This window comes from Anguilla anguilla, chromosome 3, assembly GCF_013347855.1.
Source record: "Anguilla anguilla isolate fAngAng1 chromosome 3, fAngAng1.pri, whole genome shotgun sequence".
NCBI classification, from domain to species: domain Eukaryota; kingdom Metazoa; phylum Chordata; class Actinopteri; order Anguilliformes; family Anguillidae; genus Anguilla; species Anguilla anguilla.
This window is the reverse complement of record NC_049203.1, coordinates 7010275-7032367: the sequence shown is the minus strand read 5'-3', so window position 1 is coordinate 7032367 and position 22093 is coordinate 7010275. Positions and strand designations below refer to the sequence as shown.

General features: G+C 47.2%; 1 protein-coding gene across 3 annotated transcripts in view; it reads left to right on the top strand.

Moving 5' to 3' along the window:
• The window catches only part of nrxn2b (neurexin 2b), a 631318-nt gene that overhangs the window by 82010 nt on the left and 527215 nt on the right, over positions 1–22093 (top strand). For all 3 annotated transcript variants that reach the window (XM_035408766.1, XM_035408765.1, XM_035408763.1), the window contains exon 3: positions 2761–4179. In XM_035408766.1, coding sequence (XP_035264657.1) covers positions 3459–4179 — 721 coding nt within the window. In that variant the 5' untranslated portion in view covers positions 2761–3458. The remainder of the gene's footprint in view (positions 1–2760; positions 4180–22093) is intronic.

The following is a 22093-nucleotide window of genomic DNA, read 5'->3' as shown; positions in this document are numbered from 1 at the left end:
TCTTCCTCTCTCTGTTTCTGTATCTCTCTCCTCTGTCCCCTCCCCTCTCTGTTTCTGTATCTCTCTGCCTCTCTCCCCCTCCCCTCTCTCTCTCTCTCCCCCTCTCTCTCTCGCTCCTTTCTCTCTGCCTCTCTGTATCTTTGTCTAAAACCTGAACAATATTAAAAGTGTCCCTGCAAGAGGCCCAGGTTAATTAAAGCACAGCGGCCACTAGGTGCCTGCAGATGAGCTAGATCTGTGCATCTCACGGTGCCAAGATTTATGGGGCTCGCTCTGCAAGGAGGCTGTGTATGCGTGTGTGTGTGTGTGTGCGTGTTTGTGTGCGCCTGTATGTGTGTGTGTGTGTGTGTGTGTGTTTGTGTGTGCCTGTATGTGTGTGTGTGCGTGTGTGCATGGGTGTGCGTGTTTGGGGGTGTGTGTTTGTGTGTGTGCGCATGCACACGTCCCTAGAGAAATGTATTTCAGTTTGTGCAGATGGCATTTTTTTTTAAGGGTAGACAAAAAAAAAACAACAACAAAGAAATGGCTTTGAATAGCTCCGAAATGAAGAAGGTGTACGGAAAATCCCTGAACAGGTGGGAAAACCTGGATGCTGCGTTTGGAGGATTTATTTTTTTTATTGTCAGAAAATCCTTCCTGAGTGAAATTCCCGGGGTCCGTAGCAGCCGTACAGGGAGCGGAACACAGAGAGTATACGATGGCCGTTTTTTTTCTATTCTTCAGGCACGCTGACTGAAAAGCGACAGGGGTCGCGACCCCTTCCCACAGTTCCGCGCACAATCGCGCAGCGCTGCGGCGGCGTAGCTGTCACTCGGGGGGCCCGAAGGCGGGGCCATGCTGGCGGGGCACGTCCGCGTCGCCCCGAGCGACGGACAGAGCAGCTCGCGGCGTGGCCGAAACTGGCTCATCTGGAGGGGGCTGTCGGCGCGATTCGTCATCTCGTTTCAGGGAGGGGGGGGGGGGGGGCGAAATGACCAGATCGGGGATGGCGTGCACCGTCTGGCTCAGACCAAGTCCCCCGGTTTTCAGACAGGCCTGGAACATACGTGCTCCTGCACTTGGCCGTTCGGGTTCATGAATCGAGTATTGATTTTGTAGTGAAAGTGGAGTGGGTCTGGAGGAGGGCCCTTTGTGAGATGCTGAAACACTTCAGCGCAGAGTGATACACAGTCAGGGGAAAGGCTCCTGTGTGTCTCCACAGAGGAACCCTGTCTGGTTCAAGGGTTCTTTGTTGGGCAGAATGGTTCAATCTGGGAGCTTTCAGTCTTTTTCATACCCACCATAGGGGGTTCCATAAAGAACAAAAATGGGTTCCCCCTGTGGAGACAAGCCAAAGGACCCCTTTTTTCTGAGAGTGTACAACTACACCTGGATACTCAGTCTCAAAGTGCTGTGAAACCTTATAAATGTTTACAGTACCGATGGCTTGATTTCTGCTAAAGGGGAACTCGCCAGTAAGCTTATTTTCTGCGATGGAGTGCAGTACTGTATGTGGAAAAGTGGCACACGTGAGCAGTGTCACAGCAGTTACCCCATTAGGGAACAGACCACGTAATAGATACGAACTTGGGGAGAAGAAAAGAAAAAATCAAGTAGTGGCAACGCATCAATTAAGCGGCGGCGTTAATGAATTTGATACGTATGGAGTTACAGGCCAGGAAGCGGTGAGTTCACCCTCAGACAGGCTCTTCCTCTCATACTCCGCATCCAGCGGGAGTATTAGCTCGGGAAAGCAGAGCCTCGCACGGGGGGGGGGGGGGGGGGGGGGGGGGGCAGGGGATGTTGGGGGGGGGGGGGGGGGCGCTGTGAGGTGTAATTGCGGAGCAGGAAGTGGTACGGTGGCGTGCGAGAGAGAGGGGCGAGTCCCGGGGAGGGCGAAGGAACGTGGGCTTTAATTGCGTTCGGGGTTTCGGCAGCGAAAATTAAATCTCTCTTCAGGAATAATGGGGAGAGATTAGCAGAGGGCGGCGGGGTCACGGACAGCGACGGCGCGCCGGCCATCGATCCCGCCCTCCTCTCGTCCGGCTAAAGTGAGATTTAAACGCGGCGTCGCGTCGGGTCAGACAGATGGAAATTAAAATGAATACGTGGCACAGACCTCTCGTGTCAATATGCAGTTACGCGTTTCTCTTTTCAGGTAAATGTTTATAGATCCGTGTTATTTCTTTCATAAACGAACCGCAGAATCTGTTTTGTGCTGTATGTTTAAATAATATTGGTGTACATACTGTACATGTATATTTAAATATTTTGTGACTAGAAGAGGAAACTAATCTAAGTGTATTACACAGAACAGTGCTGATGGGGTTATTGTATTGCTTCAACAAAGCCATTGCTCCACCATAAATTTGGGGTGCAGTTTGAAATTTGTGGCTTAGTGTCCCTGGAGTCCTGTCAACAAGTACTCTAACCACTGCACCACATACGTCTGCTACTTACAGTATAATAACATTTGAGAAACTTTGTATTTGTCACTCCAGCAAACATCAAAATATACATTTTTTTAGTATATTCTATATAAAGTGAATAGCGTGTATATTTTAGCTTATATTTTATTTTCACAAAATATATGTTTGCGTATACATCGTTTGAAGCGTGACAAGGACATTTCCAGGGTATATTTTTGAATGTCACATCAACTCTCCAGAGCGCATAACTGGGGGATGGAAATGGCAGCTCTCTCTCCCTGTGCGTAATAAAGATTTTAACCATTCGTCTTTTCTTTTCTTTCTCTTTCTTTCTTTCTTTTTTGTCTTTCAGCGGCCCGGACCGGGGAGAATGAAAGAGCCGGTGTCGTTTTAGGCCCTGCCGCAGGACTCCTGAAAAGAGGACAGGGCACCTGCTGGAAGGAGGCCAGCGCCTGACATTTTAAAACAGCGAGAAAGCGGGAACCATGCGATTATTCTGTCACCCGCTCGACACCAGATAGCTCAGAGACAGACTTCCTTTGGCGGGCCTGGCACAGTGCGGTCTCTTCCCCTCCCGCCTTCCCCCCCCTGTTCCTCTGTCCGCTCTGCCCGGGAGGAGCGCAGAACCACCGAGCGCAAACCCGGCGAAGGCGTACGCGTCCCTGTTCTCCGGGGGCAAACGAGTCGGCCAAGGGAGAGAAAGACAAGAGAAACAGGAAACCGAAAAAAGTCCTTTTCCTGTCCGTTCCTTCTCATAGGCACCACCCAATGGAGAGGCTAAGAAGAGAATCAGGATAAAGGACAGAAAAATACATTTAAAAAAAGCCTGAATCTGAGAATTTGAAGGGTTTAGAACTAGGTCCTGTGAGAATCGTTCGATCTCGCCATCATCATCGGTGGACCTCTTATACGTGGACAGGTGCATTCCTCATTTAGGCGAGGATAAAAGGAGACAAAAAAGAAAGGCTCGTTTTCTTTCCTGGCGGTGGATTAATCCCGGAACCCGGAGTACAGGACAGAGCGGCTCGGGATCAGGACTGGGTCTGGAAGATGAGCGGGGAGCGGAGGTACCTCAGCCGGCCGTTCTGGGCCGTGGTGCTGGCGGGGCTGGCGGCGGCGGCGGTGACGGTGACGGGGCTGGAGTTCGGAGGCGCCCCGGGCCAGTGGGCGCGGTACGGGCGGTGGGAGGCCGGCTCGGGGGGCGAGCTCAGCTTCAGCCTGAAGACCAACGTCAGCAAGGCGCTGGTGCTCTACCTGGACGACGGCGGCAACTGCGACTTCCTGGAGCTGCTGATCGCCGGCGGCCGGCTGCAGCTGCGCTTCGCCATCCACTGCGCCGAGCCCGCCGGCCTCGTCATGGAGACGGCCGTCAACGACGACCGCTGGCACATGGTGCTGCTCACGCGCAACTACCGCGAGACCATGCTGGTGGTGGACAGCGAGGCCAAGGTGGCCGAGGTCAAGTCCAAGCGGCGGGAGATGGCGGTGGTGAGCGACCTCTTCGTGGGCGGCATCCCGCCGGACGTGCGCCTCTCGGCCCTCACCTCCAGCACCGTCAAGTACGAGCCGCCCTTCCAGGGCCTGATCGCCAACCTGAAGGTGGGGGAGACGCCCCCCGCCCTGCTCAACAGCCAGGGCATTCAGAGCGACCTGGAGTACCTGTGCACCAGGCAGAACCCCTGCCTCAACGGCGGCTTCTGCACCATCCAGTACGGGGAGGTGCAGTGCGACTGCACCCTCACCCGCTACCGGGGGAAGTACTGCAGCGAAGGTAAGAGCCGCCGCAGCTAGGCTAGCTGTGGTCTCGAACCCGCCGCCCCAATCCCCACCCCTCCCCTCCCCCCCCCCCCAGCACCCGGCCAGGGGACTGGCGTGGCGCACACCAGGCCGCAGGTGTTTCTGGGGCTATTCTGAGGCGCGGATTTGTTTAGTCTGACACATTCGGCTTTAAATAGTGGATGAGACTGTCTGGTTCCTTTGGGCTAGAGAGCGAGAGGGAGGGGGGGGGGAGAGAGAGATAGAGGGAAAGAGGGAAGGAGGGTGAGACAGAGAAAGAGGGGGGACAGAGGGAGAGAGGGAGAGGGAGGGAGGGGGTGAGTGAGAGAGAGATGGCGAGAAAATTGGAGGGAGGGGGAGAGATAGAGAGGGGGGAGAGAGATAGAGATAGAGAGAGAGGAGAGGGAGATGGAGATGGGGCGAGAGAGGGAGAGTGAGATAGAGAGAGAGGGGAGAGTGAAAGACAGAGAGAGGGGGGCCGGGACTAAACAAGCTGTAGAGACAGAAGAGCGGAGTTGGGGGGCCGCGGGCGGCGGAGCTGGGAGACGGTTGTTGGTGGCGATTGAGGGGTAGTCGGGAGCAGATGGAGTGAGAGCTCCTCCGGCTCTCTTGTCTCTGGTGAAAGATTACACGGGCCCAACAAGGAAGCGCCGGCCGCAGGACCGCCGCAGGGCCGCCGGTCCACCGCAACCGCTCCTTCTTTTCTTTTCTTTTCTTTTTTTCTTTCTTTCCTTTTGCTGTAGTCCGTCTTCACCTCAGCAAACAGCTGAAAAAAACAGACATCTGAACAAGAGCCGGTTTCCCAGTACTTAGGCTCTTTGTAATGGAGGTAGAAAACGGGCATTATTCGACGATTTGGGTCTGTGGTTCTCAAACACGGTCCTGTCGCTCCCCTGTGAATGCCGGTTTTTTGTTACAGGTTTTTTATCTCTGGATAAAGGCTATCGAACAAGTATGCTTTACGTTCTTTCAGATTTTTTCCTTTAATTTATTAATGCAGTGCGGCCTTGGCTCGTTGTCATTAGTTTTGTCTTTGAATTCTTCATTGCCAAACGCGTGGTTTCGTTTCAGTGACCAGGCATCCACAGTTTCGCCAATTAGGATCCCCGGTCAGTCTTTCGTTTAATCAAATGGAAAATGCAGCGTCTTTTTAAAGGAATCATTTGCCATAAAGCCCAGTTAGCACAATGTGAATATGAGACATTGTTTCTTCATGATATGCATGGCTGCCTCAGGCATAAAGTGGTTTAAGAGGGTAAATAGTCCCTCAAGACATTAAAAGTCTAATTACGAACAGTTAATAGCTTGGTACTATTCAGAGGTCGGAACGAAAACCAGAATACACAGGAGTCCCCCAGGACCGAGATTGAGAACCACAATTTAGGTGAATACCTTTCATCAGCATTTTTGCGCCGTCTAGTGTTGTAGCAAAGGTACTGCCATGCCCTTGAGGGATCCAGCCAATCAGTGACAGACATTACAATACATCATATTTCATTTGGCAGATACTTTTATCCAAAGCGACATACAATCAGTGCATACGAAGGTCATTGGAACAACTACCGAATACTGATCGGATAAGATACAATTCTGTATGAGTTATGCATAGCTATGAGCATCAAGTCTAGTTCACGCAGTAAGCATGGACTAAGTCAGTAAAGTTATGGAAAGTTAAATTAGAAGTGAGGCATGATTACACATGGTATGGTAGAGCTACAATACAAAGATGATAGTACAACACAAGTGCAACACAAAGGTTCTAGATAAACATGGCATGAAAGTGCTAGAAGATCTAAATACAAGGACACAAGTAATAGAGGACAATGATCCGAGACTGGGAGGTAACCCTGCGTGGGAGTAGTGTTAGATTTTGTCAAGGTACAGTCTGAAGAGCTTGGTCTTCAGACCACGGTGGAAAACGGGCAGCGACAGGGTGGTTCGTAGAGGAACGGGGGGAGTTCGTTTCACCACTGGGGAGCCAGGCTGGAGAAGCTCCGTGGTCAGGACAAGCGGACGGCAGGAAGCAGAGCGCAGTGGTCTGAGCGACTCTGGTTTCTGTCGCTGCTGCGCCGATCCCACCTGTGAAGGTGCATTTGTGCTCCGACGCCTTTCTCCGGAGGCGCTGAGTGCTTTTAGGAGAGCCTTCCGGAGAGGCACTTAAGACGCACGCGTCAAACGTCCGGACCGCCGACGAGCTCGCCCGCGTCTCGGTCCGCCCTTACGCTGCGGCGCCGCCGTTCGCGGCCGACGGGAGGAAGGCGCTCCGGCGCGACCTCCTAATCTTGTTTTTGGAAAAAGCCATCTTTTCACCGCCGTGACCCGTCTGTCCTTCTCCTCCGTCCCTCCGTCCAATTCCTTCCCCCAGCGTTCCTTCCTGACCTCGTCTCGCTTTTCTTCTGCAACCTGCTGCTTCTGCATTTACTGCTGTCGAGCACGCTACACATTTATCTCCTTCCCTCTCTCCCTCTATCTATGCTGGTATATTTCCCTCTCCCTCCCTCTCTCCCTCTTTCTCTCTCTGCTGGTATATTTCCCTCCATCTTTTCCTCCCTCACTCCCACTCTCTGCTGGTATATTTTCCTCTCTGTCTGACTCTCTCTCTCTCTCTCTCGCTGTCCATCTCTCTCTCTCCCTCCCTCTCTCTCTCTCTGTCTACTGATGCATTTCTTTTTTTCTCTCTCAGTCTCTATGTGTCATTGTTCCTCCAGCAGCAGTCATTTTTACCTGAAGTGCCCTCTGTTTCGCTTTGTTTCTGTGAACGCTTATGTAGCCCGGAGTGCATTCATACTGACAATCATGCGCACGCGTGTACACATGTGCAGACAGGCAGGCAGGTACACATACACGTATACACCAACAGGCATGCGCACATACACGTATGCACCAACAGGCATGCACACATACACGTATGCACCAACAGGCATGCACACATACACGTATGCACCAACAGGCATGCACACATACACGTATGCACCAACAGGCATGCACACATACACGTATGCACCAACAGGCATGCACACATACACGTATGCACCAACAGGCATGCGCACATACACGTATGCACCAACAGGCATGCACACATACACGTATGCACCAACAGGCATGCACACATACACGTATGCACCAACAGGCATGCACACATACACGTATGCACCAACAGGCATGCACACATACACGTATGCACCAACAGGCATGCACACATACACGTATGCACCAACAGGCATGCACACATACACGTATGCACCAACAGGCATGCACACATACACGTATGCACCAACAGGCATGCACACATACACGTATGCACCAACAGGCATGCACACATACACGTATGCACCAACAGGCATGCACACATACACGTATGCACCAACAGGCATACACACATACACACATGCACAAGTGGGCATGTACACGTGTATGCGCAAACATCAACAAATGACCTGTATGAGCACACATGCATATATATACTTGCACACACATATAACGTACATATGAACTGTACTCAGTTGCTTGGGGAAAAAAATCACAAATTTCTTAAAAATAAAATAGTGTGTTCAAAAACACTTATCAAAAACACTTGTCAAAGTCAAAATAATACACACATCATTATATGAATATGTTTTACTGAGCCGAGTGCCAATTTGTCACTTGCAATACATAGAAAATACTACGATCAATTTCTCATGTGCTTTCATCCTTGTCACGGCACACACTTCACTGACGACTTGCTATGTGCTGAAATAGGAAATTAATACACAAATACAACTGTAACACATTTGTCCAGAAAAAAGTCATTTCTCTGAGGAGCAGTGAGTGCTACAGCACTGTCACCTAACAGTAAGAAGGTGCCGGGTTCGAATCCTGGTGGGGGCCTTTCTGTGTGATGTTCAGTTTTTATGTTCTCCAGTTAGCTTAACAGCATGTCTTTGTGCTGTGGGAGGAAACCGGAGTACCCGGAGGAAACTCACACGGACAGGGTGGAGAACACGCAAACTCCGCGTTTCGAACCCGGGACCTTCTCGCTGTGACAGTGCTACCCACTGCACCACCGCGCCTCCCATAATTGAGTGTAAATACCAAAAATCTATTACTCCAACTTCTAATTCAGAGGGAATTAGACCTACTACTGAAATAATAAGGGAATTGTGACATTATTACTCATACCCTGTCATGCAGAATTTCTACAAAAGAAAGCGAAAACCTTTCTCCCCACGTAAACAATATTTTTATGTACAGCAGAAATAAAACCATAACTAATAAGAAATTGTACAGTTGTACTGAAAAAATATGCTAAAATATTTCTGGTAACGCTTTGACTGTTTCTTGTTAAATGATGAAAATAGTGTTTACACACATTAGGTTTGATGAATGGATTTTATTGCCGGTGATTGCTTGACAGTTGGCAACAGCTGATAGGTTTTCCATGTGAATACACTGCACTTGATATAATGTAATATAATGAAAATTGCATTAAATGTGGAGTTGCTTGCAAGATGTTGCACTGGAATTGCAATTAGAGTGAAAGAAAGCAAAGCGTGTTTGTAGCTGTATAGAAATTGTTTAGCATTTTAGATTTTCGAGGTTTAGAGTTGAGTTATGCTGTGAAAATGAAGGGTCAGTGAGGTACAAAATTGCAAGATGAGTTTCTGAGTGTGTGCTTTTTACAAACCTCACACAAGTATGTGAAAGGTTTCTATTACTTATGTTGACTCCCAGAATTAGCCACATCACAGTGATGGCTTCCTGTATTAACATTAATGACCCCTGTCTGTTAGCTTACCGCTACCCTCAGTATTAACGCACAAGCCCTAAATGGTTTCTTTGCTATTTAGTTAAAAAAAAGGCCCTTACATGTTCTTAAAAAAATCCAAGGAGCTCCATTAAATGTCCATTTGCCAACTTGTACTCTACAGCGAAGTATGATTCTTTTATTTGTGCTGTTCGCTGTTGATTGCTGTGGCCTAATGCTAGCACTTTCAACTTCATTTCAAAGCTGTGGCATGAGCAGGCCTACAGCTAGTAGCATCGCTAATGTGGACATTATGTACCACTGACTTCACATTTGCCCCTTATATTTAATACCAAGCAGTTAATGTCAAGTAGAAATGGGTATCTTTTTAATCTATTTTTATCTTAACTGAGATTGTTTTTTTCTTACTAGCAATGCCATATTAGCCAGTTCCTCTGCTTGGCTAACACCTGTTTTTGCTAAAATTATATATACTGCTACAATGCATATATCGCTTGTGTCATTTCATAAATGAGCAGACATGATTCATGCAAATGCAATCATGCTCTGCTGGGGAGCAGTAGAGAAACACAGTAGAGAGCTCTTGTTTTGGTTTCATGAGTAGGAATTACAGCACTACAATTTTAAATTACCACATTGCCTGATTTTCCTGCTTTGTGCTGAACTTTTTTGTTCTTTATTTTATCTTTTTTTTGTTTGTTTTTGAGACCTGAGTGTTGTTGGTGTATTGGATGATGTCCCCACATCTCAATGACAGTAATCACATAATCTCTCCTTTTTGTTTGAAGGCCAGTATTGTTTTGCTAGAGACTAGATAGGGATTTGCACATCTCTGTTTTTGTGTGCCATCCATGTTTGCTTTGTATATTTGACAGGAGCAAAGGTATCTGGTTGTGTTTCTTTATTGTGTGGTAACAATCAAGACTGTTTTGTGAATTTGAGAAGCTTGATCTGAATGAGACATTTTTGATTTGGTTCACGGTGTGATTCGGTCGACTCTAAATCTGTCTTAGACATGAAAGGCACAGGTGGGTTGCAGGGAAAATTGTGCTTAATTGGAGTGGTGCGTGGGTTACCAGTAATTACAATTGTGCAGTAGCCATGGTTACCAGTAATTACAATTGTGCAGTAGCCATGGTTACCAGTAATTACAACAGCGCGGTGCTTTTTCAGTCTTCCTTTTTTCACCAGGAGTATGGATTAGCCTGCATGCACCGCTTCTCCGATGATTATATTGTAAGTTGTTTGAGGTGGCTGGCAGTTTACACGCATTGCTAATTTTGAGGGTTTTTTTTTCTGATGCTGAGTACGTTTTCTCTCAAAGTTTAGTTGATTTGGTGGACGTGACGGCTTTAGTCCAACGAGAGGCTCACCATAAACTGGGCTGAAGTTCATTTTCACCAGCTAGCCGCGGGTCGGGTCAAGGGAGAAACTACAGTGGAGGATCAGGGACAAACTTCAGTGGACCTCGCAGCTGGTGAGAAAGCAATCTGAGCTCATTCGCTGTGATTCCGGGAAGTGAGGTGTCGGAAGCGTCGGCATCATTAGCGACGTGCTAGCCGCACCGTTAGCGAACGGGCGCGATGTTGACGATGTGAAAACCCCCACTGCAGTTCGGAAGGACTTGTGCAGCGCAAACCCAAACTGGTGATGATGAGAAAAAAATGCTAGTGAGAAATGCACTGCAGTCCAGACTCTAGGAAACAAAATGATGTGAAAACGACCGGAGAGAAGGTTTGATGCTCCAGCAACCCAATAAATCAACTTTCTAACTAGATTTCGTCTGAATTGAAACTATGTATTTTACAGTACCATTTACGATCATAAGACAAATACCAGGGAAAGTACACATGTTGTGATTACTTGAATTTTCCTGCTTCTCTGTCAGCTCTTAACATCGCCCACTGCTTGTTCTTGTCTGCAGTTAAAATACATGGGCTTGTTCTCTTCAGTGCATTGTGCAAAAAATATGGATGCAACATTCATTTAGTACATTCAGATGCGAATAATCAGCTGTCAGCAAATGGAATGGATTGATGAACGCTAAAAGACCGATCCACATGTCATATGACACGGCAGTTTAAATTTCAGGAATATTTTGAAAGGGTGCATATGCTTTAGCCTTTATAGTGTCTTTAAATATCAGTTTAAAACTATTAAAACTTAGGTGTGTTTGTGGCAAAGAATACGTTGGCACTATACCTGTCTTCTAGTTCTTATTATAATATTTTTTTAAAGACTGTTGTCAGGGCCCTGCTCTGACAGGACTGCTCCCTCTGCCCATCCGCCCCGTCCGTTTCTTGCCCTCCATCGTTTTCTTCCCTCTCTTTCTCTCACCGTCTGTGCTTATCGCCTTCTCATCGCCGTTCTCTTCTCCTGCTCACGTCCCTTATCTCCCCCCCCCCCCCCCCCCCCCCCCCCCCCCCAGTCAGAAGGTCGCGGCGGCGCAGGTTGCTTAAGAGCGCGCGCGGAGCCCTCTTGGACGGAATACCAATGCGGTGCGACCGCGGTGCGACCGCGGTGCGACCGCGGTGCGACCGCAGGAACTATTCGTCCTTTCGAAAGCTGCGGGAGAACTGGCGGGCAGGAGATTATTATTCTTTCTTTTTTTTTTTGTTATTGTTCATTTGTTTTGTGTACCGTTGCCGGGCTCGACGAATGCAAATGGGGTCGTTAGTCCCTCGCAGTGCGGAGAGAGAGGCGCGGCGCCGGGACGGAAAGGTCCATCTGTCGGCTGTTCCGCCTTACAAAACCACCTTCGGGTCAAAAATTCCAATGACAGGTTTTTAGTATTACGATGCCATTTTTCATTTTGCGACACGTCTTTTTTATTTGCTTTTTAAAAAAAATAAATAAATAAAAAACTGGACTGAATACACATAAGGGGATTATGCTTTTGCTTTTTTTTTTATAATATAATGGCTGAAATAAAATGCAATTGGTTGCTGTACCATCATCTTTAGATTTAGATTGCGATCTTTTTTTTTTTGCCCGTGGTATATTTGGATTTGCTGCATTCTTCTATCCAAGTAGCCCATAGGCCTACAATCCTGAATGAGCCTTCACGAATACCAAAATGGGTGGAGCAACCAGTGACAAATTAGGGTATTTTCTATGGAGATCAAAGTATTTTTTTTTTTTTTTTTTTAGTCACAGACCTGTGATTGACAGCAGGCACTGCATTCATTCCGAACCAAGCCTCGCTCTTCTGACACTGAAACCCCTATCAAAGACACAAAAGCGAGGAAATGAAGCGAGGATGTACCATTTCAAGACAAAGGCATGCTCTCTGTCTGATTGCGGCGATACGAAACTCAATTACCCATAAACAATGCAGCGCGATATCGCAAATAAGAGTCATATTGCCATTATAATGCGGTTTTTTGTGATACATGTCCAGCGCTCCTGGAATGACAAAACATTCCCCCATCATCTTCCTACTTGTTACAAGTGCCTGTTCTCTGGAAGAAAAGGGGCTAGTAATCCTTAAAGCTTTGATGTAGTTGTCGGCAGATGTTACGGTGGGTTTTCGGAATTAATTTTAAGTCTGGCTTCCTGCAACGCAAAAAAAAAAAAAAGAAGTAAAAAGGAGACAAAAGATCTCAAACTTATAATTCGTTCTCGGTTAGGTGCTGCAGTAATTTCCCTCACCCACTCTTTTACAGATAACATATTCGCCACCATTATGACTAACCAGTCATTTTCATAGTTTAAGTACTGGAGGTTATAATTGAAATGAATTATCTGTCACCTGCACAGGCCATTTTTAATAATTGACCGGGACTCTGGTTTCTCTCCAGATACCCGCGAGCACCAGGAGCTTTCATAAGTGCTTTAACGTCTAGCATTTCGCTCTCGGTGTAATTAGAGGTTAAATGGGCTAATGAGAACTTTTGTTCAGAACTTTGAATTTGCTTGAAATTCACCCATCTGAAGAAGGGCAATGTCCCGATTGACATTATGTGAAAAATAAAGTAAGGGAAAATAAGAATATTATTAAAACTTTTACTTAACGTACCCAATGTGTAGATTCTTTAATTCAGAATTTTTCGGTTATTAATGCTGTTATTTCTGTTAAAGTTAACAAGGCTGGTTTGGCGGATTCTGGAGCAGTCTATGCGTTAAGGATTCAGTGTAGTCAAAATAAAAATGGTGCTTTTATGAAAAAAAAAAAGCTATTTCTCTTCTGCTAAAATGAAAAATAATTGACAAGTTTATGAGCCATTCACGTCCATTGAAAGAGTCACATAAAAAGTCACGTCATGATCCTGGTGGCTTCAGCCTGCATGGAGTTAACTGGAAAAAGGCCTGAAGCTATTTTTTTTTGTTATTGACCAGAAATGGAGGAAATCTTCTGTAATTGGAATGAGAAAAATAAATTAAAAAATAAAAATATGATCGTAGTAAATAAGAGATTACGGCAGATTACTGGATCATTTAATTAGCTTTTCGCACTTCCCTTTTCATACCACTTGATTTGACTACCGTATCAAATGCTGCTTTGCTTATAGCCTCCTAGTGCCCACCAATTCATTTTTGTCCTCTGTAGGGGACATGAGTCTCTGGTTTTAATACAAAAAAACCATGTATTCTACTACGCTGAAAGCTACAGATTAGATTAGAATAAAGAATATTTTTTAAAATATATTGATTTAAACATGATTTTGTCATCAAAGAAACTTGTTACATATCATAAAAAATAAAAATAATCTTTTCTGCCAGGAGGATAAGGGTAGGCCTATGCCTACCCAATTATATTATATATACAAAGATCGCTGGTAGGTAAGTTTGCTCAAGGTTATAGCAATATAGCATATTACTGAAAAGAACAACCTATATACCACTAAATCCTGAATATCACGTCAGTTAGACCTGAATCTGTGCCTACAACGCTGCTGAGTAAATTTGATTCAGAAATCAAAAGCCAGCGTACTATTTTTCATGACTTTTTTTTCCCCCTCCTTAGCCTGGTAAATTCATGGCCAGCATCAAATTTTATTTTACGGTTTGTCCCAGAGGACCTGAAATTATAGGTCAATGTATTCTCTAAGCAGGCAGATATGCAGTCGTAGACACATCAGAGGCTTCCTGTGAAGATAAGATACAGCCTCTCTGTTTGAAATGTAAGCCAGTGTGTTCTGTGAAAACACTGCGGTCCTCCTCCTCCTTGGTTTTCTTCGCAAACCTGAAGCACTGTGTTTGTTTAGGTACGTACTGCACGATGCTGTTTAAGGAACAGAGAACCGCACTGCTAAAGCACGCTCAGATTTGTGTGCAGTTTTCACAGCAGACTAGGAAAGGACACAGCAGTCAGGTTGAATCTGAATCGATTTTGGATCGCGGGGAACAAAAAAAACTTGGTTGTCTTTTGTCAAAAACCTGCCATTCTTTGCCTGAGGATGAAATAATTTATACAGCTTTGATCACACTGATGTTTTTTTTTACATCACAGTCTGAGAGAACTCCATCCTGTCCTGGACATTTTAATGACTCTGCAGAGTGCCTAACACACACACACACACAAACACACGCACTCACACATGCAGGCACACGCACACACACACACACACACACAAACACACGCACTTACACATGCAGGCACACACACACACACACACACACACGTGCTCACACAGAAAAATCACTGCGTTGAGGGACCCCCTTCCCGGCATTACCTTATCAAGGCATTTGAATAACTCTGCTGAGTGATTAGACGTGAGCGACAGACAAAAAAAACGAGCAGATTTTCCTGTTTCAGTCGTGAATATTTCACTTTTTTTTTTTTTTTTTTTTCCAATATTCAAATTTTTTTTTTTGAAAAATCGGTTTCGGTCCGCAGCTCCCCTGGGTTCCAATTAATGCACTGAGCTGAGAGATGCTGACACGCTCCAGGAGCGTCGGGCGGCTCCCCGGGGGGTTGGGAAAGAGCGGTGAGCACGTGGACGAGTGCGCGTCCAGCAGGCACACCGCAGTGGAAGGGTCATCAAAAGCAAGAGTGAGGCAAAAAAAAAAAAAAGGAGTAATCCATCTCGCTTCAGTGCCCCCTACTCCTGTAGTTACCAGGCTGCTGTCAGCACAAACAGTACCGCTGCAGTTAAAGGATGGGCTTGGGACTATAGTACCACTGGAGTTATAGGACGAGCTTGGGACTATAGTACCACTACAGTTACAGGGGGGCATGGGTCTATAGTACCACAGCGGGTTAAAGGGAGAGCATGAGTCTATAATACCACAGCAAGTTAAAGGATGAGCTTGGGACTATAGTACCACTGCTGTTAAAGGATGATATTGGGACTATAGTAACACAGCGGGTTAGAGAGGGAGCTTGGGACTATAGTACCACTGCAGTTAAAGGATGATCTTGGGACTATAGTACCACAGTGGTTAAAGGGGGATAGTACACTGACTGTAGTACAGCAGGTTAAAGGGGTGCTTGGGGCTATGATACCACAGCGAGTTAAAGGGGGAGCTTGGTACTATAGTACCATAGCGGTTAAGGGAAACCCAGGGGCTGTGCTAAAAATGGGGCGCAGGGGTTGAAAGTTGAGGACACGGAGGAGACTCGTACATCACAGCCATAATTGCGCGCTGCCCCGCCGGCACAGAGATTCGGCCCCGTGTGAGTGATTGATGAAGTTGCAATTAGCGTGTCCTGTGTACATAAATGAGTAGGGGAGGCAATTAGATGGACGTTTCCTGTACGCGTGCAGTGTTGATGGCCGTCTTGTGGTACCTCTTTGTCTATAAATGGGCTGCTTAGTTGTTGAGGTAGCGTTAGCCACGGCTTCCCCCCCCCCCCCGGAGCTGGGCTGTTCATTGGCTGCTGCCTCCGTCCTGTGGTAATGCCCGTACGGGGACAGCTCTGTGGGTCCGGCGGCGCTGACCTTGAGAAGGATTTGGGCGGGGGGGGGGGGGGGCGCTATAGTACCACTGCATGCTGCGGGGGCGATGCTGCGGTCCGCATGGTGGTCTCCTGGCTCAGAATGTTACCCGCTGGAGCTAAAACAGGCACGTGCATTCATTTGTGGAAGATCTCAAGTGAGATGCACATACACGCATGCACATGCATGCAAGCATGCGGGCGTACACACACACATGCGCATGCAAGCACGCGCACATAAACAAACACACCCACATGCACACGTGCTCACATACGTTTGTAAACACACAGACGCACAATCACGTAAGCACATATTAACAGGCTGGGTGCAGAGCCGCAAGGAGTATCAGAACATTTCACTCAGAGCCGCTATGGAGATGTGGAGGAGGGGGAGGACGGGGAGAGAGGGGGAGAGAGGAGGAGGAGCGAGGTAAAGGATGAGAGGGAGAGAGACCCTGAAGTGCTGCTGTGTGCAGTTTTCCACAGTTCCCTTCATGCATTTCCCCTGTCAGTTAGGCCCAGTCATGGCTTTTTCCGGGCTCTCCAGTCCCAAGGAACCACGGGGGACGTGGTTCCGCTCTTCCTCTGGTGGATTCCGCGCTCTGGTGGACTGGCGCTGAAAAGGAGAGGATGAATAGGGCCGGGTGTGGGGGCGACTTCCATTCTGCAACTTCAGATACTTTGATTAGGCTCCCGATTGATGTGTGCCTGAGTGTGTGTATTTGTGTGTGTGTGTGTGTGTGTGTGTGTGTGCAGGCGTACGTGCCTGTGTGTGTGTGTGTGTACCTGTGTGTACATGTGTGCGTGAGTGTGGTGAGTGTGTGTGTGTGCGTGTGTGCAGGCATATGTACCTGTGTGTGTGTGCGTGTGTACCTGTGTGTACATGTGTGCGTGAGTGTGTGTGTGCGCGTGTGTGCAGGCTTATGTACCTGTGTGTGTGTGTGCGCGCACGCGTGTGCACGTGTGTGAGTGTGCGTGTGTGTACCTGTGTGAGTGTGTGTGTGTGTGAGTGTGCTTGAGTGTGTGTGCATGCAGGCATACATGCCTGTGTGGGTGTATGTGTGTGTGAGCCTGCATGTGTGTGTGTGAGCGTGCATGTGTGTGTGTGAGCGTGCAGGTGTCCACTCACCCAGCAGAAGAGTTCATTCCGGAGACTTCCCCACTTTGTTGTGCGATTGCGTTTTGCTGCAGATCGCAGTTGTCAGACCGGCGGCGCCCGGTGACATCACAAAGGGGGTGTGTCCCGTTAACAGCGCTCAGCGCCCGTGCGTCTGTTTCATTACCCCGGGCCCACTTCCTCGAGGATTTACTGCGCGGGAACGTTCCCGCGGATATGGGGTCCCCGGGGAGCGCGGGCGATGCAGGTTATATTTCTGCAGGGAGTCAGCGACGCGTGAAAAAGCGCCGTAATTCAAATGACTGCGTGGTTTCAGAGCCGCTAAGCGCTGAGTACCCGCCGGTGAGAGAGTGCTAACCTGAGGCCCTAAGATCTCTGAACGCCACGCCATCTTTTTTTTCCCCCCAGGTGAGTCTTCGGTGCCTTTTAGCCGTCAGAACCAATTAAAGCGTCGTTCCCTCCGCAACCGGACGGCAGCCCGATGTAATAAATCAACTTTGTTCTGACGCGTGTCACTTCCTGTCAGTCTCCAACACAATGAAAATGCCATATAGCTAAACAGAAAAGATAAACCCAATAAAAAGGTATCCTTGTTCTGTATTGAATTTGATAAGCATGTTTTTTCATTGAGATATTTTATTTTACTCTCTGTGTTTTTTGATTTGATTTGTTGAATTTTGCAAAGATTAGGAATTCCCACAAATTATGTGCTGGAGATAGTGGCTATCATTGGAGCACTGAGTGTACAACTCTGAAAGGTCATGTAGTGAAAGGGTTGATAAATGGGGTAATTGGGTCATGGAACTTCCTGAAATTTTCACGGACATTTCCCAAAATATAATGAAGGTGTGATTTTGGAAAATTTTCTAAAGATTCTAACAACAGACTGGTAGGTCTTTGATAATGAAAAAGAACACTGACTGTGTCTGTATTTTATCAAGATAAGATTTAAAAAAAATAAAAATAAAAAAAACAGTTGTGGACATACTATGCAGTTAAGCATGCTGGAGGGCTGACCAGCACAATGGTCAGGGATTTGCTCACTCATAATGTTACAAAGGAAACAGGAAGGAAAGAAAGAAAACCCATTATTCCCGCTCATCTCATAGAACCACATGCTCCTTGCTCCTTTCTTTGGATGGCTAATCCTGTTAAAGCACTGTTCTGGTATGCGGATGGGCTGCAATAGGATCTTGACTGTGACTGTGGCCAACAGCCCAGCAGATCAAGACATAAGTGACCATAGCATTGCCCAGGGCAGGAGTTATTTGCTCAGCCGGGAAGAATGGACTGGACTGGACTGGACTGCATTTATATAGCGCTTTTATCCAAAACGCTTTACAATTGATGCCTCTCATTCGCCAGAGCAGTTAGGGGTTAGGGGTTAGGTGTCTTGCTCAAGGACACTTCGACATGCCCAGGGCGGGGTTTGAACCGGCAACCCTCCGACTGCCAGACAATCGGTCTTACCTCCTGAGCTATATCGCCCCTAGACAGTGTCTCATCGCTCACCAGTGACCCCTGCTGGTCAGTCGGGTGCCCACAGTTTGTCTACTGAAGCGGCACACAAAGGGCCTGATTTACTAAGACCTTTGGCACACGAGAAACCTTTTAGCCCGCACAGAACCAATAACACGACCAATGATTGGAGCGCAACAAAGACCGTGACCAATCACTGGTCGTGTTACTGGTTCAGGTCTTAGCAAATCAGGCCGCAGAGTGTCTTCCTCATGCATTCTGATGTGGAAAGAAGCGGCGGCTTTAGCGACACGTTTCACGGGAGAGCAGGCGCTCCTCTGCGCTCTACCGAATGGACCGCGGTGGCAGCGATGTGCGCGGATGGCGGACTTGGCGGTCGGGATTGTGAGAAACGGGGGGAGAAAAAATGTATTTAAAAAAGAGACAGCTGTTATTGCTCCAGTTTCACAGATTGTTGGTTCTCAGAATAACAGGTGAGCCGCTGACTTTGTCTCTCAGCCCTTCGATCCTGTGTGTGGGGCCTTTCCCCCAAAGGTACAGAAGGAAACTAAGGGATTTTTATTCATGTTTGCGTGGTCAGCATTGTAACTCTGGCGAAAAATCTTTTTCCTGACTTGTATTGTCTGTTCTCCATTTCTAAATCTTTTTAGATTGAAAATATTGATCTGAAATCTCAAACGGCTTGTTCTTATGACATCCGAGCAAGTGATTTGGCCTCCCAACAGGAGTTTCAGTGGTAACTCACAATTTATATATGGATTTCTTTTAATCTTCCACTGAAGAGCAAACTTAATTAGGCTTTATTTTACAACACGAGTCCCAGGACAGTTCAGAGAGAACATTAATTAATGGACAGACTTCTCACACGAGTCGTATAACAACAGAAATCTGTCTGTTAACTGAGGAGATTGCTTTACTTTCTTTACTGTTCTTATTTCTTTCTTTATTGTTCCCTTTGCCCCTGTTAAGATCTCGGACCTACAGGATCCAAGTTAAACTACGCGGTCGTTCCCTGCACTTGGAACTGTACTTCCCTCTTGGGGTTTCAACACGCTTGTTCCTGGTTTTGGTTATACACTTTGTTGTACGTCGCTCTGGATAAGAGCGTCTGCCAAATGCCTGTAATGTAATGTAATGTAAAGCCCAAATTCAAGGTGTTGCAAAAAAAAATCCTCTAACCAGCTACAATAATACTCATAATCCTGGACTTAGCTTTAAGTTGAGCCTGTTTTCAGTCTCAGGTTGAGTCCAGAAATTTTTAGGTTTTAGGTTTTGTCTCCAAATCCAGTAACCAGCTGCAATAGCATAACTAGAATTACTTTCAGTCTCAGGTTGAGGTTTATGCATGAAAACAGGCTGCTTTTGCAATCCATGTTCTCATTTTTCTGCAGAACCAATTAGGCAAACCCTGTTTGAACTGTTTAAAACGAAACGGAAATTTAACAACGCCTCTCTGCTGTTGGTCGTTGTCAGGGCGATACAGCGTTGGGGCCCGCAGGCGCGGTCGCTAGGTTTCCACGGCTCCTGGTCCGTCTGACTGATGGTGCGGTGCGCTGGAACGTCGGTAGCCCAGCCCTGCACTGCTTCGGGAGCGACCTGCTCGTGCGTCGTGTTTTTAAAAAAAGCGGTCGAGCCGCTGGGGTGTGATTGGAGCGATGGCGGTGCTGCCACGGCACCAGAGGGCTCGGAGACGGTTTCCCAGCATGCCTCCCCAACCCCAACCTCAACCCCCCCCCCCCCGCCCTCCCCCGTCTCTGGGTTTCATGAGTGAAACACCTCACAGATTAACTTCAAAAAGAAACCCTCACCGGTGCGCTACCCACTGTGAAGATAAAAACGGTTAAGGATCAATGCCCTCGCGAGAAAAAAAAAGAAAAAGAAAACGTTATGGAAACCCTGGTAAGACCAGTGCCCCCCCACTGTCTTCAAGAAGCTTGTGAGTGCAGTCATTTTGCATTAGCATTTCTGACCCAGTTTATTTATTCAAATGGAGGACTCACTTGCAAATATTCTTTATAAAAAAAACATCTTCCCGGAATCACAGGAGGCATCAGGCACTTCATTAGTAATGATAGCCAAGGGAAGACGCTCTCTCTCTCTCTCTCATCATCTGAACAGACCGGACCTCCTGCAGTGTTAATCAACCTGCAGCAACACCCAATCATGTGAAATAAATCTTGATTGCTTGTTTGCTTGCTTTTACCGTTGTCCCCAGGAAGAGTGCTATTAGTGGAAACAGAGCACTGGAGCCACAGTCTGCGTGTGAACGGCGCTTTTGACTATGCGAGCGGTGGATACTTTCAAAGCTCCCAATTTCGCTTCAGAAATGAGTCCGAATTTTAACAAATAACCGGGCTTATCACAAAAGCAGGGTAATCCGTCACAGTTGGCTCTGTATTTGAAGTCTTCCGGGGGGAGGCCAGGATTTAGAAGGGGAGCCTGAACCCCTCTACTCATCTTTGTTAAGAATAGATTGAAGTTCCTGTGTACTCTCTGCTTAGGCAGGAACCTGGCAATGCAGTCCCACGGGTTTTCCCTCGTGGACATTAAGCACAGTGCAGGCGCACCACTGCCAAAAGAAGACGACTGACCTGTCAGAAAGTGGTGATGCATGGCACGGAGATAAGCCAGAGAGTCTAATGATGTCACATGGAAGCATGCCACAGGTCTCTACTGAATCTTACGTTGCCACATCAAAGTGCACGCCTCTGGAGCTGATGTCACAGGGAGAAACACCTGAGATCCCACTTAAACTAGTGATGTCACAGAGAGATGCGCCTTAGATTCCACTTAAACTATTGATGTCACAGAGAGATACAAACCAGTGATCTTCATTCCTGGTCCTGTCGGGCTGGAGGTTCTGTGGTATTACTCAACACTTCATTGATAAATTAGAGCATTCCATTACATCATAAAAGCTCCCCTCGCCTGCTTTCTTGGGTTTGAACTGGTGGCTGACGTTACGATGAAAAATAAAAAAACCAGCAGGCCCTGCGGCCTGCCAGAATCACTGGCATAGGCTGTCTGAAGCATGGACTGTCTGATTCATGGGCCACTGGTGATGGAGAGGGGAAGGGATAGGATGGTGTGCCTGTGGTGCAGAGATCGTGGTGGGTGGTGGGGTTGATTATGCTGACTAATTGGTGGACATTTTTAAACTATTTGTTACTTTGAAATGTGTGAGCAACTGATCACTGTAGCTCAACCATTTATGAAAAGTTAAGCAAAATTTAAAAAAAATTGGCAACAGGGCCAAACCTGCGAGGCGTTAACAATCTGTTTCAGCTCAAATCCATGGAACTTAAACCCCTGTTTTCAGTAAAATTATTGAAATTAGAGAAAGGGCTGGAACAAAAACCAGCATAGACACCGGGTTCCCCGAGAGCACAGCTGGGAACCGTATTTTAATTCAATATGCTGTATTCTGTGATAGGGCTTTTCTCCGTACCCTCAGATGAGACTAGCGCTTAGCCTCTTAGCTCTGCAGCGGCCTGGCTGTGGTCAGGGGTCAGCAATCCCCTTTTATGAAGACCGTTGTTAAACACTAAAGCTTAACACGCTGGCGGTAGTTCTGCTCATAACCTCAGCTGTCCACACATGGATGATGTGTAATTCCCTTTGCATGGAAGAACTAGTCAAATGAATCATAACCGTGTAGTAAAGGCCCTCTCCCCTGTATTGAGGCT